This window comes from Pipistrellus hanaki (assembly GCF_964339955.1).
Source record: "Pipistrellus hanaki genome assembly, chromosome: 9".
Taxonomy (NCBI): Eukaryota; Metazoa; Chordata; class Mammalia; order Chiroptera; family Vespertilionidae; genus Pipistrellus; species Pipistrellus hanaki.
The window spans coordinates 46,102,343-46,118,612 of record NC_140511.1 but is presented as its reverse complement, the minus strand read 5'-3'; the positions used below and the strand labels follow the sequence as shown (position 1 = coordinate 46,118,612).

The window sequence follows — 16,270 nt, the reverse complement described above, 5'->3', positions numbered from 1 at the left end:
CTGTTTCATTTTTTTTTTTTTTTTTTTTTTTTTTTTGTAAAATGAAGATGATAATCACAGTATCTACCTGTAGGTTTGTTGTGAGACTAAACGAATTAATGTATATACAATGCTCAGAACAGAGCCTGGTGGATAATAACCACTTGCTGAAATGATATGGATTAGCTATGTGTTTTTGTTGTTGTTCATGGCACTCTACAGAGTGCTGTTGACATAATGATGAACAAGTCATAATAGTGTTCAGTGACGGCATAAATAAGTGTAAGGGCAATCCTTCTAGACAGGACAAAGAAGAGTCTCAGAGTTGCAGTAGGCCTTAAAACTGAAGGCCGGCTTAAAACAATGGTTTCCCAGCGCTAGTCAGTTTTGCTCAGTGATTAGAATGTCAGCCCGTGGACTGAGTCTGCAGGTTTGATTCCAGTCAAGGGCATGTACCCTGGTTGCAAAGACAGGTGTGGGAGGCAACCCGTCATTGTTCCTCTCTGTCTTTTCCCCTCCCTTCCACTCTCTCTAAAAATCAATGGGGGGGGGGGGAACCTTCAATGAGGATTAATAAAAACAAACAAACAAACACACACACAAATGCACTGGTTTTGCAGATAGACAAGGACAGAAGGGAATTCTGTTCAGTAACATCTACTGAGCCCTCAACACCACCTAAAATTCTACTTGTTTCTTTTGTCAGTTCATTCTGTGCAAAGACTATCTCAGACTTTCTAACCTCCTACGCTCTTTCATATCCCATTTTCTTCCATTTGCCAAAACCGGTGTGGCTCAGTGGACAGAGCGTTGGCCTGCAGACTGAAGGGTCCAGGGTTCAATTCCAGTCAAGGGCATGTACCTTGGTTGCAGGCACATCCCCAGTGGGGGGTGGCAGCTGATCGATGTTTCTCTCTCATCGATGTTTCTAGCTCTCTGTTCCTCTCTCTTCTCTGTGAAAAAAATCAATGAAATATTTTTTTAAAAAACATTTTCTTCCATTTTACTCTCTGATAACTTCAGCTCCTATTAAAAAAAAAAAAAAAAAGAACATATGCTATATCAATCAGGGTTTCCAGAGAAACAGAGCCAATAGGATACAAGTATACAGAGATTTATTTTAAGGAATTGGCTCAAAAGATTGTTTGGGGATGGCAAGTCCAAATAGGGTAGGTCAGCATGCTAGAAACTCAACTAGGAGTTAATGCCTTGAGGTAGAATTTCTTCTCAGGAAAATCTGTTTTTACTTTTAAGGCCTTCAACTGATTGAGTGAAGCCCACCCACATTATTAAGGGTAATTTTTTTTCTTTTCTTTAGTAAATACTATGATTTAATATCAATTGTAATTAATTAAATTATTAACTATTAAACATTTCATAAGTTATTTTTCTCAGACATCATCATGATAAATATATAAAACAAGATCCAACAAAACACTGTGTTAAATTCAGCCAATCTACTCTTATTTCTCTCATATTGCTCACACATGTCTGGATCCATATTGTTGGCATCTTCCATTAAGGCAGTAGGAGTTCCTTCCTGTGCTTAGTTTGGTTATTAAATAGATATTCAAAAAAAATTTTTAGTCCAAAAATATATTTAACTTTATAGCTTAGGAAGTCATCAAAGCACCTACAGTAGGTTTTTTTTTTTCTCCATTTTTTAAATTAAGGTATTATATGTGTACATTCTTATCATTGCCCCCCCCCCTACTTCCATACATGCCCTCACTCCCCCACCCCCCCCGTTTTGCTTCCATTGGCTATGCTTATATGCATGCATGTAAGGCCTTCCATTAATCTCTTATCTCCCCCACCTCTCCCTAACCTTCCCACTGTAATTTGACCGTCTGTTTGATGTTTTACTGCCTCTGTATCTGTCTTTTTGTTCATCAGTTTATAAAGTTCTATATTATCCACATATGAGTGATATCATGTGAAATTTTTCTTTCATTGACTGGCTTATTTCACTTAGCATAATGTTCTCCAATTCCATCCAGGTTGCTGCAAATGGTAAGAATTCCTTCTTTTTTTATGGCAGCATAGTATTCCATTGTGTAGATGTACCATAGTTTTCTGATCCAGTCATCTGCTGATGGGCACCTAGGCTGTTTTCAAATCTTAGCTATTGTAAATTGTGCTGCTAAGGGTAATTTCTTTTACTTAAAATCAATCAATTGTATATTTTTAATCACATCTATAAAATACCTTCATGGCAATACCTAGAATTGTGTTTGATGAAATAACTGGGTACTATAACTTAGTCAAGTTGACATGTAAAACTAACCATTACACATGCTATTTACAAGGAACTCTCAATCTCCCAAAATTATATAAAAAATAACTTAGATTTACTTTCATCCATCTCACTCTCTCTCCCTCCCTAAAGCCAAGCTCTAAACTTTTGCTCTATAACTATTCTCTTCATTCAACCAACAAACATGTACTGAGCCTCATCTCTGTTGGACACTATTTTAGATGGTTATCTCAGTGCACAAAATGCTAACAGTGACAAAAACTGAATTATGAAGCTTACATTCTAGTGGAGGACAAAAGCAATAAATGATAAACAGAATGAGTAAACTATATAAGCAGTAGCTCTACCGGAAAAAAAAATAGAGCAGAGGTTAAATTCAGATTCACTTCTGTCTCTTCTTCTAATAAAAAGTCTTCCTTTTGTTATATGAATAGTAGATTGAGCTGGGAGGAGACTGAAAGATGTTTATCCAACAAATATTTACCAAGCACATATTATGTGCTGGGAATTGTGATAAGAAAGCAATGGTGAACAATACAAACATGGACTCTGACCTCATGAGCAACTGATAGAAGTGCATGCCAAAAACATGAGGAATTATGGGAACTGCAGTCTGGAAAGAGTTCTTTGAGGAGAAAGTATTTGAATTACATACTCAAGAATGAGTAATTCAGTTGGTGGAGGGAAAGCATTGCCAGCCAGAAAACAGCAGGTACAAAGGCCTTGAAATGTAAGTGTATGGCAGGCTAGGAATCAAAAGGCTACTGTGATAAGAGCAGAGAGGAGAGAGTGAGGTGTGGTTTTAGTCCAATTCAGCAAACTGTATTGACAGTTTAGTGTTTGACTCATGATAAGATACAGCTGAGGTGGGCAGGAGCTAGATCATGCAGGGCCTTGAAAGTCATGTGCAAAATGTCAGTTTTTATCCTAAGAATGGGAAGCTATTGCCAAGTTTTAAGCATCAGTTTGTGTTTTCTGGTCCATTGGAGGGGTGCAAAAATGGATATAGGGGGAAGCAGCAATTGCAATAATCCTAGTGGGAGACTGTGGAGATGGAGAGAAACAGAATCCACACACGTCTGGATCCATATTGTTAGCATCTTCCATTAAGGCAGTAGGAGTTCCTTCCTATGCTTAGATTAAATATTAAACAGATATTCAAAAAAAATTTTAGTCCAAAAATATATTTAACTTTATAGCTTAGGAAGTCATCAAAGCACCTATAGTAATATGAGGAAATATGTAGAACTGAGGATTTTTAAAAAATATATTTTTTATTGATTTCAGAGAGGAAGGGAGAGGGAGAGAGATATATAGAAACATCAGTGATGAGAGAGAATCATTGATCGGCTGCCTCCCGCATGCCTCCTACTGGGGATGGAGCACACAACCTGGGCATGTGCCCTTGACCAGAACTGAACCCAGGACCTTTAAGTCTGCAAGCCAACACTCTATCCACCGAGCCAAACCAGACTCTTTTTTTTTTTTTTTTTAAATATATTTTACTGATTTTTTACAGAGAGGAAGGGAGAGAGATACAGAGTTAGAAACATCGATGATAGAGAAACATCCATTAGCTGCCTCTTGCACACCCCCTACTGGGGATGTGCCTGCAACCAAGGTACATGCCCTTGACCGGAACCGAACCTGAGACCTTTCAGTCTGCAGGCCAGAGCTCTATCCACTGAGCCAAACCGGTTTTGGCCCAAACCGGACTCTTGATTCCAATAATTACAGGCTGTTGTTCCTTGTGATTAAGCCCCTAGGGCAAGGATGTTTTTTGAGATATCTAAGTGGAGAGGTCAATCAAGTGGCTCCGAGGAGGGATATGGGAGTCACCAGTAACCAAGCTCAGAGTGGGGATGAAATAATCCTAGAAAAATAGGCTGAGAAAGAACAGGACCCAGAGAAACTTTTAGGCTGATTGATGGGGGATGAGCCTGCAAAGGAGGCTAAGAAGCTCGGCCAAAGAGGTAGTAATTAAAGTATGTGAGTGGAATTATAGATGCTAGGGGAAGACTGTTGATGAGAAACTAGTCAATACTACCAGATGCTACTGAGAAGGGAAGTAAGCTGAGGACTGGGAAATAGCCACCGAGTTTAGGAATGTGAAGGTCACGTGGTGAGCCAGTGTGACTTCAGTATGAACTATGTCAATAGAATAAAGGTTGTAGAACTCAAAACAGACTGGGTGGCCCTGGCCAATGTGGCTCAGTAGACAGAGCACCGAAGGATTGTGGGTTCAATTTCCAGTCAAGGGCACATACCTGGGTTGTAGGTTTGATCCTGAGCCTCAGTTGGGGCATGTGCAGGAGGCAACCAATCTATGTTTCTCTCTCTTCACCTCCCTTCCTTCCACTCTCTCTAAAAAAATCCATGGAAAAAATATCCTCAGATGAGGATTAACAAAAAACAAACACCAGACTGGGTGGAGGAACGGGATGGAGAGAGCCAAAGTATTCAACTGTTTTCAGTATAAAGTGGAAAAACAGGTTGGTAGCTGGAGAGGAAATGAGGTACAGAGTGGTTTGGTTTTCTATCAGGGGAGTGTTTAGCATGTTCACACACGGATGAGAATTTAGTAAAGTGGGGGAAAGTCAGCCATTCCCAAAGAAGGAAGGACTAGGGTTCAGGGCACAGGAATTGGCACTGGCCTTTAGGAGAACGCTGGGCCTGTTCGGACAGTTCAGAGGAGAAAGATGCAGATGTAGGTGGGTGACCAGATGTGAGAGTTCTCAACGGACAGCTTTATGCAAGAAAGATAACTGGAAAAACCCAGTGGGATTATAGGGGCTCTGACTCCATTTGAAGTTGGTAACTCTGGATCTATAGTAATATAAATCTGCTTTATAGTGATTTCATTGGGTGACCAAATGCAGAGAGACAAATGTTTCATTTTATCTATGCATCCAAAAGAGATGAAAGGTAAGGAAACAGTCTATTCCAAAGAGAATCACTAGAACTTAAGCTCCATAGGAATCAAGAGAAGGAAGAAGCAATAGCCTGACTGCTCCAGTGAATCAAAGAATGAAAATAGAGGAATAGTTCAATCAAGTGAAAGGAATGTGGTCAGCGAATAAGATGCTGGGGCGAAGACAGTGGCCGGGACATAACTATGGGAGTGGATGCCCAAGGAAGTGGAAATCACTAGATTCTGTCAGAGAACTAAGAGACCAAAATACTGGAGTGTCCACATAAACATAAAAGTATCAATGAGCGGATAGGAAGACTAAGGGTTAGCTCCTTAGAGGAATGTAGGAGAGTAGTAGTTTCTAAGGACAAATAACGAGAGGGTGGTACACTTGAATGGCCTCAAAGGAATCAGACTTTGCCAAGGAATGGACAGTTATGCTCTGAAGCCAGAATGTCAGGAGCACTAACCTCTCCAGTGTATGTGGTAATCAGATAAAAGTTTTGTCAACCTTTATTCCCATTGTGCTTGAAACATCACATGTGCTCATTATGCCACTGGCAAGACCTGAGGGAGACTCCAGCAACAATGGAAGATGGATGGTAGGAATAAGGTTCTTATAAATATTAAGAGAAAAGAACCAAGACATTAGAGATTGGAAATTTAAGAAAGACAATAATGGATGGATCAGGCTGAGGGACACTTGTTTCTCCATGCCTGGGAGAGGTATGATGCAGGTGAATAAGCAAATAGAAGCTCTGGCAATTCAAAGGTCTTCTATGTTCCTAGCCCTTCTCCAGTAATTATTAATTAAATGACTTGGAAACACAGATTATTCACAATCACCTGGCAGTTTAATTACATGGAAGTTTGTTGTAAGGACACTCACAAATGTTAATGTGGAAAAAAATCCTTCCACCAGCAATATGATATCCTGGGTCCCCATTTCTTTGTGTCTGAAAAATGGGAAGTTCACAAGCTGATTTATCTGCATTTATGAATTTTATTGGATATACATGAAGCCACTTGGTAAGGAAGTTCCTGATCAGCAACTTTTACTTTCTAACCTATTTAAGATTTGTTCAAGGGACAGCAGCTAGCTAAAAGCTAATAGAAACCATTTTTCTCAACAGGTGACTATACATATATGTAGAGTGCCTGGGAAGGCACATGAGCATTTCTTTGATTATTGTCAGCTGAGTTCAGTGGTGTTGGCAGAGCCAACATACTGTGCCAGAGGTAGGTATGTTGTCAGCCTGACCCTTAGGGCAGGTGCCAGGGGTTAGGTTTCATTACTTAAATTGAGCCAGGTGCAAGGAACAAACCTAATTATCCAGGCTCAGTTAGGAGTGACAGCTACATAGAAGCCACAAGAATGAATTACAGCTTGACCTTTAACGATTTCACATAATTCCTCTGTCTTAACTCTAGTAAAATTTCCTCGAATCATACTGTATAAAATAAATGCACTGTACCAGCTCTGGGTCACTGTCTCTCCGTCAGAGGGCCAGCTGTTCCACCTGGTCCCAGCTTTCCCTAGTGTCTGTCTCTTTCATTTTCTCAATACCCTGTCACCCCTACTCAGGACTCCTGTCCACTCCCTAGCTGTGCTGGTCAAGGTAAAGAGAGAAACACACACACATATGTGCTTCTAGTACATTCTGGATTCTTGCTTCCTCATGTTAAGAAGGGAGATAATACCTCTTACTTGTGCTTTTGTTGTAAAGATTAAGGTACAGCATGACATATATCAACATCAGAACCTATACAAAGTAAGGGCTCAATAGGTGTTTTATTTTTTTTAGGTAGCCTGTTACAGCATAAAAACAAAAACATGGATTTTAAAGTCAGATCTGTTCTTTATTTTTTTTAATTTAGAGAGAGAAAAAAAGAGAAACACTGATTTGTTGTTCCACATACTTATGCACTCATTGGTTAATTCTTATATGTGCCCTGAGGATCGCATCTCCACCTTGGAACATCATTGCTGGAGTCTCCCTCAGGTCTTGCCATTGGCATAATGAGCACATGTGATGTTTCAAGCACAACGCTCTAACCAACTGAGCTACCTGGCCAGGGTGAGTCAGATCTCTATTTTAATACAGGGTCTACTGTTAGAGAATTTTTAACTTCTGGGCCACACAAGGGAGAAAACCGTGTGCTTTGTGGGTGGGGTTGTAGGACGTTATTTTTATTATTGTGGGAACCAATGTCTAAGAGTTTCCATTTCCACTATAAAAAAAAAAATGAAACATGGTCAGCTGATGGGGGATAGTTGAAGGTGAGGGGAAGAATTAAGGAGAGCAGTAAGGTGTAAATAACTGCCATGTTAGGGACAGGGAAAAGACCAGGAACCCACAAAGGGTTGCATGTTTGTAATGATGGCTTGGTTGAGGTTGGAACCTTAAATACTTAGTGACACTCATTACACAACTATGTTTTTCTCTAGCAGTTTGAATGGAGGAACAGGAAAGATTAAACAGCTGGAATGATACAAAAGGACACAAGAACAGCAAGAAAATGTGGTGGTAGAGTGACAGGTCATTCACAGTGCTGAAAGCAGAAGTAAATTCCACAACGGGGAGGAAATAAAAAGAATGGATAGGCTGGAAATAGAAACCACAGAACAAGCAGAGTGGGAACCTGGGATAAAGGTGGAGGGGCTGGAATTAGATTATAAACAAGCAGTGAGACAGGAAGTAACATTAAGGAAGTCCTGAAGATTTTGCTTATCCCTTCTTTTCCACAACCACCATTATCACTTCTCTCTTGGGTTTCTTTATCTCAAGCCTGACCATATTGCAGCATATGGTCCCCCAAGTTTTCCCTTTCTGATCGTCCCTGAAGCAAAAAAAGACCTTCTTTGCTTAAAGGTTTTACTGTTCATTCAAGAAGATAGAAAATAGTAAAGAAGTAACAACCTGGGTATATGATTCAAGTTTCAGAACATTCAGAATTCATATAGGTTTCATTTGTTCTGGAGTTACTGATTTATAAGGAAGTAGTCCCCCCAAACCCTGATTTCTTGATATGTTGTCCTTAGATGTCTCCTCTTTTCTCTAAATCTAGCAGAATTCCCTCTTGCAAGACACAGTCCACACACACAAAAAGTTACGAATGAATGCATATCCAGCTCACAAGTGAGCCATTAAAGTCAGACAGATTTTATTTAATGACAGCTAGACAGAGCTCCTACTTTCTCTGTCATCTGGCCAGGAATCACCTTCCTGTTGCTATTACTAACCTTAAAAAATTGCATCCTGACACCTTGGTTTAAGCAGGTGCCTGGGAATGAATGCTGCTAAGGTTTTCCTTCTACACAAAGAAGGCAATTTCTCCGCTGCCAGGGTTGAAGCCAGCAGATATGCACTGACAAATAAAGGATGGTGCTAACAAAGTGGGCAAAGCTTCTCCGCCCAGAACATAAACCGAACAGAATAAAAGCGGGTTTATTAGCTCCGGAAAAAGGAGCAACAGTACCCAGCTCTCAGGCCACTCCTCACTCTATATACAGGCTGCCCCCGGCCCAAGGTCCACTGGCTCCTTCAATGTGAGGGTCCATCCAGCGCCTCCCTTCCTGGGTTGGGGATGGCTAGCTGCCTGTTGGTGCGTTTCCCGGCTGTTCAGCAGCAGCAGCAGCAGCAGCAGCAGCAGCACCGAGCCCAGCGGAGGCAGCCTCATAGTCTGCGATGCGGCGCTGCACCAGGGCAGGCATGAGCTGCACGTAGGCGGCCATGAGGCGGTGGCTGGCATGGATCAGCTTCCCAGCACAGCTGTGCAGACAGGCCTCCTGGAGGAAAGACAGGGTGGAGGGAGAGGCCAAAGGTGGCCTGTCAGAGGCGTCCCCCGTCGTCCCATTCCCAGCCTATGGGTGAGGGTAAAGGAAAGACCCGGCCAAAGGTTCAAGAGGAGTGGGGGGAGGAGGAAGGCAGCCTTCGGTTAACTCTGAGGAAGAAGAGTAGCTTCCTACGCGGCCCCCCACCTCCTCAGCATCCAGAGCTCGGTGGTGCAGGCTGGGCACGCAGCGCTGGAAGCAGAGTTCCGTCATCCGATTGTAGACCAACAGGAAGTCCCGCAACTGGAAGAGAAGGGGACCCAGGACTCAGTGATAAGGGGGCTCACACCTCTCAATTCTGCGCCGCGCCGCCTCTGCGTTTCCCAGGCCCGCGCACCCCAGCCCATGTCCCCAGCCCGTGGGCCCAGGATCCCCGGGGTCCCGCCCTGCGGACGGGGATGCGAGCTGAACGTAAAGTCCCGAAGCCACTTCGAGCCGCTACTCACGTTTCTCAGCTGCTGCTGATGCTGCTGCTCCATCCCGCCCCGGGAGCGCGCCCGCCTTTACTTCCGGTACAGCCTCCCGGTCACGCCCCGGAAGTAATCTCTGGTCTATTTCCCCGAGAGCTGAAGGGTTGGCTCCTGGATCGCCCTGCCCCCGGGGCCTGACGTCACTTCCGCCCTTACCAACTGCGACGTGGCCGGCTTCTTCTGCCCGGGCGTGGACGTCACTTCCGCCTAATCCCTGACCTGCTGCTAGGATCGCGACGGGAACTGGAGCCCGAGGTCCCCGTGCGGACCGGGCCTGGCGCCCCGAGGGGAAGAGCAGCCCAGCCCGAGGTGAGAGCGGCAAGCTTGGTCAGGTGGAAGTTGAATGCATGAACCTGTCCAGAGGGCAAGACACCTCTGAGCTCAGGGAAGGATGAGGACACACCTGATGCCCAGGTGTATGGGGTAGGGGTGGGGGTGGGGATAGGGAAACACACCTGGGGAGACGTACATGACTTTGGAAGGGTTCAACCCTATCCTGGAGGGGAAAAGAGGCTTTTCCCAGAGGCCGAGAACATATACCAACTGATTGAACTAAGGCCTGGTGGAGAGGGCGAGGAAGAGAAGGTGCATGGGGTGGAGGAGGGGGAGATCACTTGAAGAAAAGGGGGAGACGTTACCAAAGGAGCGTGCAAGGTCAAGCCCTGGGCGACATACCTGAGCCCTGGAAAGGGGTTCATCTCCTGATGGGGAGAAACACCTGCATGGGGATCAGCTCCAAGAGAATACAGACTCTATCCATTTGGTTCACTGCTGTGTTTCCCTCAGGGCCTCAACTAGTGCATGGCATATAGTAGGTACTCAGTCAGTGTCTACTGAATGATTGAATGCATGGATGATCACGGAGTCCTGGTGGGGTGGGAGAGTCATGAGAAGACACCTGAGGCCTGGGTGTGCATGTGTAAAACTGTGCACCTTGGAGGGGAGAGATGCATATGCTATAAAGGAGTGGTAGCCAAATCAGGACACTCAAGCCCTGGGAAAACATCTCAAACCTCAGAAATGGTAGGGGGGACCTTTCTGTTCTGGAGTCCTGGCCAGTTTCCAGAACGGTCTGTGTTGGGCTTTGCAGGGCGCTGGGGTGGAGACATTGACTCCGGTCCCTTCCCTAGCCATGACGGACGGGATCCTAGGGAAGGCAGCCACAATGGAGATCCCCATCCATGGGAACGGCGAAGCTGGGCAGCTTCCTGAAGATGATGGGCTGGAGCAGGTGCTTCTGTTTGATTTTTTCTCCTTATTGTCTCCTAAACCCTGGGCTCCCTGGTTTAGTCGCCTTCCCTAACTTATCTAACTCCCTTCAATCTTTTTACAAATTTTCGTTCTGATTCTGTGCAGACTTCCCTTGTGTGCTCTCTCTATGATGCTTCAATCCAAGCTTGTTCTCACCCCCAAAATGCTTCAGCTGCCCCTATGTTCCTGAAGCCCCCCTCTTCTCTGGCCTATAGGACCTCCAGCAGGTGATGGTGTCAGGACCCAACCTCAATGAAACCAGCGTTGTGTCTGGTGGCTATGGGGGCTCTGGTGACGGACTCATCCCCACAGGTATGAATGGTCAGAACAGGACAGGAAACTTGAGTGAGGATGGGGAGAGGCATGGTTCCAGGGAGAATAGGATATGCCTAAGAAAGCTTGAGTTATCTCTAGAGATCTTGGAAAACTCTTGCTAGGATGAACCCTATGGAGTCCTCTCCCCAAGGCCAGTTCCCAGGGGTGTCCAACTGCTCCCACTTACCATTTCCCCTGAGCCTTTTTCTCTGCTGCCACCACCCGAGTCACGTTAAGGATGCTTCCATAGAAGTTCCCCCTACTCTAGAGCTTGATGCTGACTTGGATCTTTATGAGGCTTCTCAGAGTTTTACTTTAGACTCTAAAATTTAGAGGAATAAATAGCCCTGGATCTCACACAGACAGTGATTCCACATGGGAATGTCAGCCAGGTTTCCTGTTGTCAGGACCCACCATCCTTGACTTCCTAGCCCACGCTCTGTGTATTTCCTTCTGTTTCCTCTTCCCCTATCCACCAGCAGCTCCCTCTAATCCCACCACCACCTCAGAAGGAGGCCAGATGTATATTGGGATTTGGGTTTCAGGGCACAAGACATGAGTTCCTTCTAGTGAGTAGGAGAATCTAATTGTCTCTAGCTTCTGCTCCTTCAGGAAAGTCCTTTGCAGGAGCTGGGAGGGAAGTATGGGTGGAGCCACAGAAGTGTCTGGTTGTATTTGAGAGAGGCTGGTGTCAGAGAACTTGGTCCTTTAGGGTCTGGCCGCCATCCATCTCACAGTGCCACTCCTGCTGGCCCCGGAGATGAGGTGGCTCGGGGCATCGCTGGAGAGAAGTTCGACATCGTCAAGAAATGGGGCATCAACACATATAAGGTGGGATTCAAGCACCTCTCCCTTCCCCCAAACTCCCCATGGGTACCTTTCCCCTTCTCCCAGATACTAATGTTCCATCTATGGCTGAGAGTAGGAGTCTGGGTATACTAGGGTACCTACCTGTTGTATACTGGGGTACATACCTGTTGTGGGGGCAGGGTGCTCGGGTCTCTGACTGATTCCCCCACTTCCCAATCAGTGCACAAAGCAGCTGATATCAGAGCGATTTGGCCGAGGCTCTCGGACTGTGGACCTGGAGCTGGAGCTGCAGATTGAGCTGCTGCGTGAGACGAAGCGCAAGTATGAGAGTGTCCTGCAGCTGGGCCGGGCGCTGACAGCCCACCTCTACAGCCTGCTGCAGACCCAGCATGCACTAGGTGACGCCTTTGCTGACCTCAGCCAGAAGTCCCCAGAGCTTCAGGTGCCTCGGCCAGGCCCAACGAGGGTGGGGGGACTGGGCCCAGGCCCTCCCAGGCAGTCACCCCTCAGCCTCCCTCCCTCCCTCCCTCCTGCAGCCCAGAGGGAGAACCCCTACAGGGTGGGCCCAGCCCTGCCCCCAGCAGCACTCACGTGTGGAGGCAGCTTAAGGGTTTGTACAGAGGTCCAGAAGTTGGAGGGGCTGTGGGAGGCGGCACACACACCAGGTGCCTCACCAGTAACCCTTCTCTGCATTTGTGAGAATGCCTTTGATGCTCAGCCTAATCCGAGCCCCTCCCTTGCCTGCTGCACTAGCTTTCTCTGTTCTAGCCCTGTGAGCTTCTCTGAGAACCCCACCCCCACGTTCCCACCCCAGGCACCCCCAGGGTGGCCCCACTCACTTTCTGGCTAAGAGAGCCTTGCTGGAGGCAGACCGTGGTTGTTTCAGAGTTGATGGCTGCTTCCTCCCCGGGGAAGGGGGGAATGAAGGGCCCTATAGCACCAGTCAGGTAGGGACCCTTTCTTAAGGCCTGTCCCTCCCTTCTGCCCTCAGGAGGAATTTGGCTACAACGCAGAGACGCAGAAGCTGCTGTGCAAGAATGGAGAGACACTGCTAGGGGCTGTAAACTTCTTCGTCTCTAGCATCAACACGTTGGTCACCAAGACCATGGAAGACACACTCATGACTGTCAAACAGTATGAGGCTGCCAGGTGTGGGCACTGGCAAGGGCCTAGGGCTTTGGGAGTTGGCTGGCGTGGGTGGAAATCTGAGGTTAGGGTCCTAAGAACTCAGGAAGGAAAGGAGAGCGTGGAGGAGAAAGGGGTGGAGTTGAGTCTCTGTCACCCCCTCTCCAGGCTGGAGTATGATGCCTACCGCACAGACTTAGAGGAGCTGAGCCTAGGCCCTCGGGATGCAGGGACGCGTGGTCGACTTGAGACTGCCCAGGCCACTTTCCAGGCCCATCGGGACAAATATGAGAAGCTGCGGGGAGACGTGGCCATCAAGCTCAAGTTCCTGGAAGAAAACAAGGTGCCAACCCCACCCCTCTGACCCCATCCCATCTCTCCCATCTGTAACACTGACCCCCCCCCTCCCCTCCCCCCAGCAGACCCTGCCCATCGTTGGATGGAGTAATGCAGTCTGACTAAGGAGTGGGGTCTTCTCTTAGCCCCCTCAACCCTTGGACCTTTCGGGGTCTCCCTCCTTCTATCCCTAGCCCTTTTCTGTTGAAGAATTGACTGCTGGTCCCAGGATCACGACAGAAAGATCACACCCTGAGTTGTGGTGCCAGATCCCCGGCCCAAGCAAATCAAGACAGGTTTCTCCCATCTGCTTACCCTTTCTCCTTTGATTCCCTTGGAGGAGTTCCAACCCCACCCCCAAAGCACCATCAGAGCAGATTGCATGCGCCCCTGGTCTGGTCTCAGGCTCAGCCCCTCAAGAAGGGCATCTGAGTCCAGCCTCAGCTGACCCTCTGGACCCCCAGATCAAGGTGATGCACAAGCAGCTGCTGCTCTTCCACAACGCCGTGTCCGCCTACTTTGCTGGGAACCAGAAACAACTGGAGCAGACCCTGCAGCAGTTCAACATCAAGCTGAGGCCTCCGGGAGCTGAGAAGCCCTCCTGGCTAGAGGAGCAGTGAGCCGCTCCCAGACCAACCTGGCTATCATAAAGACACTGGGAGGGGCAGTCCCAGGGTGGGGGAGATCGGACATGGGACGTCCCTTGCCACCTGCCCTCAGGCATGGGCTCCTTTCCCCTCGCTGGGGACCGACACCAGTTCTGCCCACATTGCTGTGGGTAGGGATGGGGCCTGCAGGCCGAGCAGCAGCTGCCCCTGTCCCATATCTTCCTGGCCACTGGGCTTTGTTCCCAGATCTCTTCCTTCCACTCCACAGCCAAAGGCAATGACAAAACTACTCCCTGGCCAATGGTATTGCTCAGGCCTATCCCCAGCTCCTGGGGTGTGCCCCCCGACCAACGGCAGAGCCTCCAAAGGCCCTGTCAGCCAAAGGCAGCTCTTCTTGGGCTCCCCTGGGCCAATGATGTTGCCTCCAGTACCCTTTGTCCCTCCTCTATGCGTGCCCGTTGCAGAGAAAGGGACTTGGGACCAAAGGGGTGGGAATAATGGGGAGCCCCAGAATGGGCATCCCCTCACCCATCCACCCAGTTTCATTGTGCTTAGAGCCCTGGAAGATTGGGACCTAGCACTAGGAATAAACCTTTCGTAAAAGCAGGCCCAGTGAGGTCAATTTGTGGGGGACTCTAGGAGGGTGGGCTGGGTAGAGAAACGCTCAGTCTAATACACCCAAATCCTATCAAGTCAGAAGGGCTGGGGACAGACAACTGAAGCCAGAGGTTTCCAGAACAGTCTGAGGAAACCACTCTCCTCCCCCAGACCCAGTTTGAGCCAAAGCTTCACCTGCCCTCTAGGCCAGCACCACGATAGCTAAGGATCTTAAGAGCACAGGCCCCAAGGGGGGTCGGGCCCCGCTGACCATCATGCATTCATTTATACAGCAAATATTTACTGAGTGCTTTTACTTGCCTGGCACTGCCCTAGCCCCTGGGGAAACATCAGTGAATGAAAGCACAGTCCCTTCCCACAGTGCTTATGGTCTAGTGAGGAATAGAGTCGCAGTAACCAGGCAACTACAATACGGTGATTAGTCCTAGGATACAGAAGTTCAGGGAGCTCTGGGATCACAGGGGAGGGGCCTCTCCTAGACTGGAGTGGAGATGAGCATGTCAACTGGAAAGCTGAGACAAAGGGTATTCAGACAGCCAGGAAGAGGAGAGGAAAGAGCAGCATAGGCTGAGAGGCCAATATGCGAAGGCCCCCGGGTAGGAATCTGGAGGAATGAATGGAGTTTCACTGGGTGAAATTGAAGGGGAGTGGCTGGAGGAGGACTACAGAGGTAAGGTAGTAAGAGATCAGGGTAGGCCTGCCTCTTCAGGCCGATGAAGGGCGTTTGCCCTTTGGAGAAGAGGAACCAGGAGGCCTTTTCGGCAGAAGTTTGATGGCGTAGGAGAAGTCTAGGCTTGAGGAAAGTAGTCCTTGTGAAGCTTAAACTAGTGTAACACAGACCCCAGTTCCCTCCCAGTAGCTCTGGCCCAATCTCCAAAGCAAGCAGGAGTCCTGCTGAGGCTCATCACCTGTGCGGGGGGCCTGAGCTCAGGTGGATGAGGGGTTGAGGCAGTTTCCAGGGCCCCTGTAGAGCCCAAAATCCGAACCTTGTCCGAGGCAGGAAAGCTCTCCAGCAGCACTTTAATTGAGCCAGAGCTCAGGTGGCATCATCTCTGCTCCTTGGCTAAGGAGAGCCCCAGAATGTTTCAACACTCCCCTACCTGCGTGGAGGCCTGGAGGAAGGGGACGCGCCAGTCAGCAGATTCTCCCAGCGCTGAGATCCAGGTGCAGCCAGACTTTGCCCTTAGTCACAGATACTGCAGCTCCCAGGCAGGCAGGCTTCCTGGGCTTTGGTCAGCCTGCAATCAGCTGACTGCAGCTTGATTATTAGGGGGAGGGGTGACCCCCGCTTTATGAAACACTGGGGGTTTTTGAACACGAAAGGTACTGATGAATCTCCAGGTGACTGGAGGCAGGACCTTCACACAGAGCTCAAACGCTGGTTACACCGCCTTCCAGCTGAGCGATCAGGGTTAATTCTAGGGAGCCGGGAGCCTCAGTTTCTTCCATTGTATAACACGGCTTATAAAAGAAGCTACCTATTAACAATATGAGTATTAAAAGAGATAATACATGCAAAGAAATTCGTTATGTGTCTGGCACCATATAAGCACTCAGTCCCTGTTCACCGTTGTTATAATTTTTATTTTCCACGGGGGCTGCTTTCCCCCCAATGCGATGATTCTGAGAATTGCTCTGGTCTTTGGAGTGCGGAAGGGAGTCGCTGGATGGTTGGGACCGAGATTTCCTCGCCAGGGTGCTCCTCGGGGAGAGCCCGGCAGCTAGAGCCGGATCAAGTCCCCCCACTTCCAGAGC

The 16,270-nt window shown here is 47.7% G+C and overlaps 2 protein-coding genes across 4 annotated transcripts; one reads left to right on the top strand and one right to left on the bottom strand.

Moving 5' to 3' along the window:
- Positions 1–8,295: 8,295 nt before the first annotated feature.
- Positions 8,296–9,540, bottom strand: TIMM10B (translocase of inner mitochondrial membrane 10B). Its single transcript, XM_084895034.1, has 3 exons — positions 9,429–9,540; positions 9,130–9,225; positions 8,296–8,937 (listed from the first exon to the last, which is right to left on the bottom strand). Exons 1-3 carry the CDS (start codon positions 9,459–9,461, stop codon positions 8,740–8,742), a joined length of 327 nt encoding a protein of 108 aa, XP_084751160.1. The 5' UTR covers positions 9,462–9,540; the 3' UTR covers positions 8,296–8,739.
- Positions 9,541–9,643: 103 nt separating this feature from the next.
- On the top strand, positions 9,644–14,503 carry ARFIP2 (ARF interacting protein 2). Of its 3 annotated transcripts, none has more exons than XM_084895032.1 (8): positions 9,644–9,761; positions 10,583–10,683; positions 10,919–11,015; positions 11,731–11,849; positions 12,049–12,270; positions 12,820–12,977; positions 13,122–13,296; positions 13,754–14,503. In XM_084895032.1, exons 2-8 carry the CDS (start codon positions 10,585–10,587, stop codon positions 13,907–13,909), a joined length of 1,026 nt encoding a protein of 341 aa, XP_084751158.1. In that variant the 5' UTR covers positions 9,644–9,761; positions 10,583–10,584; the 3' UTR covers positions 13,910–14,503. The 3 variants fall into 3 exon arrangements, with proteins under 3 accessions (XP_084751158.1, XP_084751157.1, XP_084751159.1); XM_084895031.1 differs by having other exon boundaries at positions 9,651–9,761; positions 10,543–10,683; XM_084895033.1 differs by lacking the exon at positions 9,644–9,761 and having other exon boundaries at positions 10,809–11,015.
- Positions 14,504–16,270: the final 1,767 nt, after the last annotated feature.

What these genes read in the sequence shown, in the direction of transcription:
- TIMM10B (XM_084895034.1), bottom strand. Translation starts at nt 9,461, where the DNA reads ATGGAGCAGCAGCATCAGCAGCAGCTGAGAAAC. An exon ending in ATCAGCAGCAGCTGAGAAAC is followed by an intron (nt 9,226 to 9,428) that starts GTGAGTAGCGGC and finishes CTTCTCTTCCAG; the next exon opens with TTGCGGGACTTCCTGTTGGT. An exon ending in GAGCTCTGGATGCTGAGGAG is followed by an intron (nt 8,938 to 9,129) that starts GTGGGGGGCCGC and finishes TCTTTCCTCCAG; the next exon opens with GAGGCCTGTCTGCACAGCTG.
- ARFIP2 (XM_084895032.1), top strand. Translation starts at nt 10,585, where the DNA reads ATGACGGACGGGATCCTAGGGAAGGCAGCCACAATGGAGATCCCCATC. An exon ending in TGACGGACTCATCCCCACAG is followed by an intron (nt 11,016 to 11,730) that starts GTATGAATGGTC and finishes TTGGTCCTTTAG; the next exon opens with GGTCTGGCCGCCATCCATCT. An exon ending in AGTTCCTGGAAGAAAACAAG is followed by an intron (nt 13,297 to 13,753) that starts GTGCCAACCCCA and finishes CTGGACCCCCAG; the next exon opens with ATCAAGGTGATGCACAAGCA.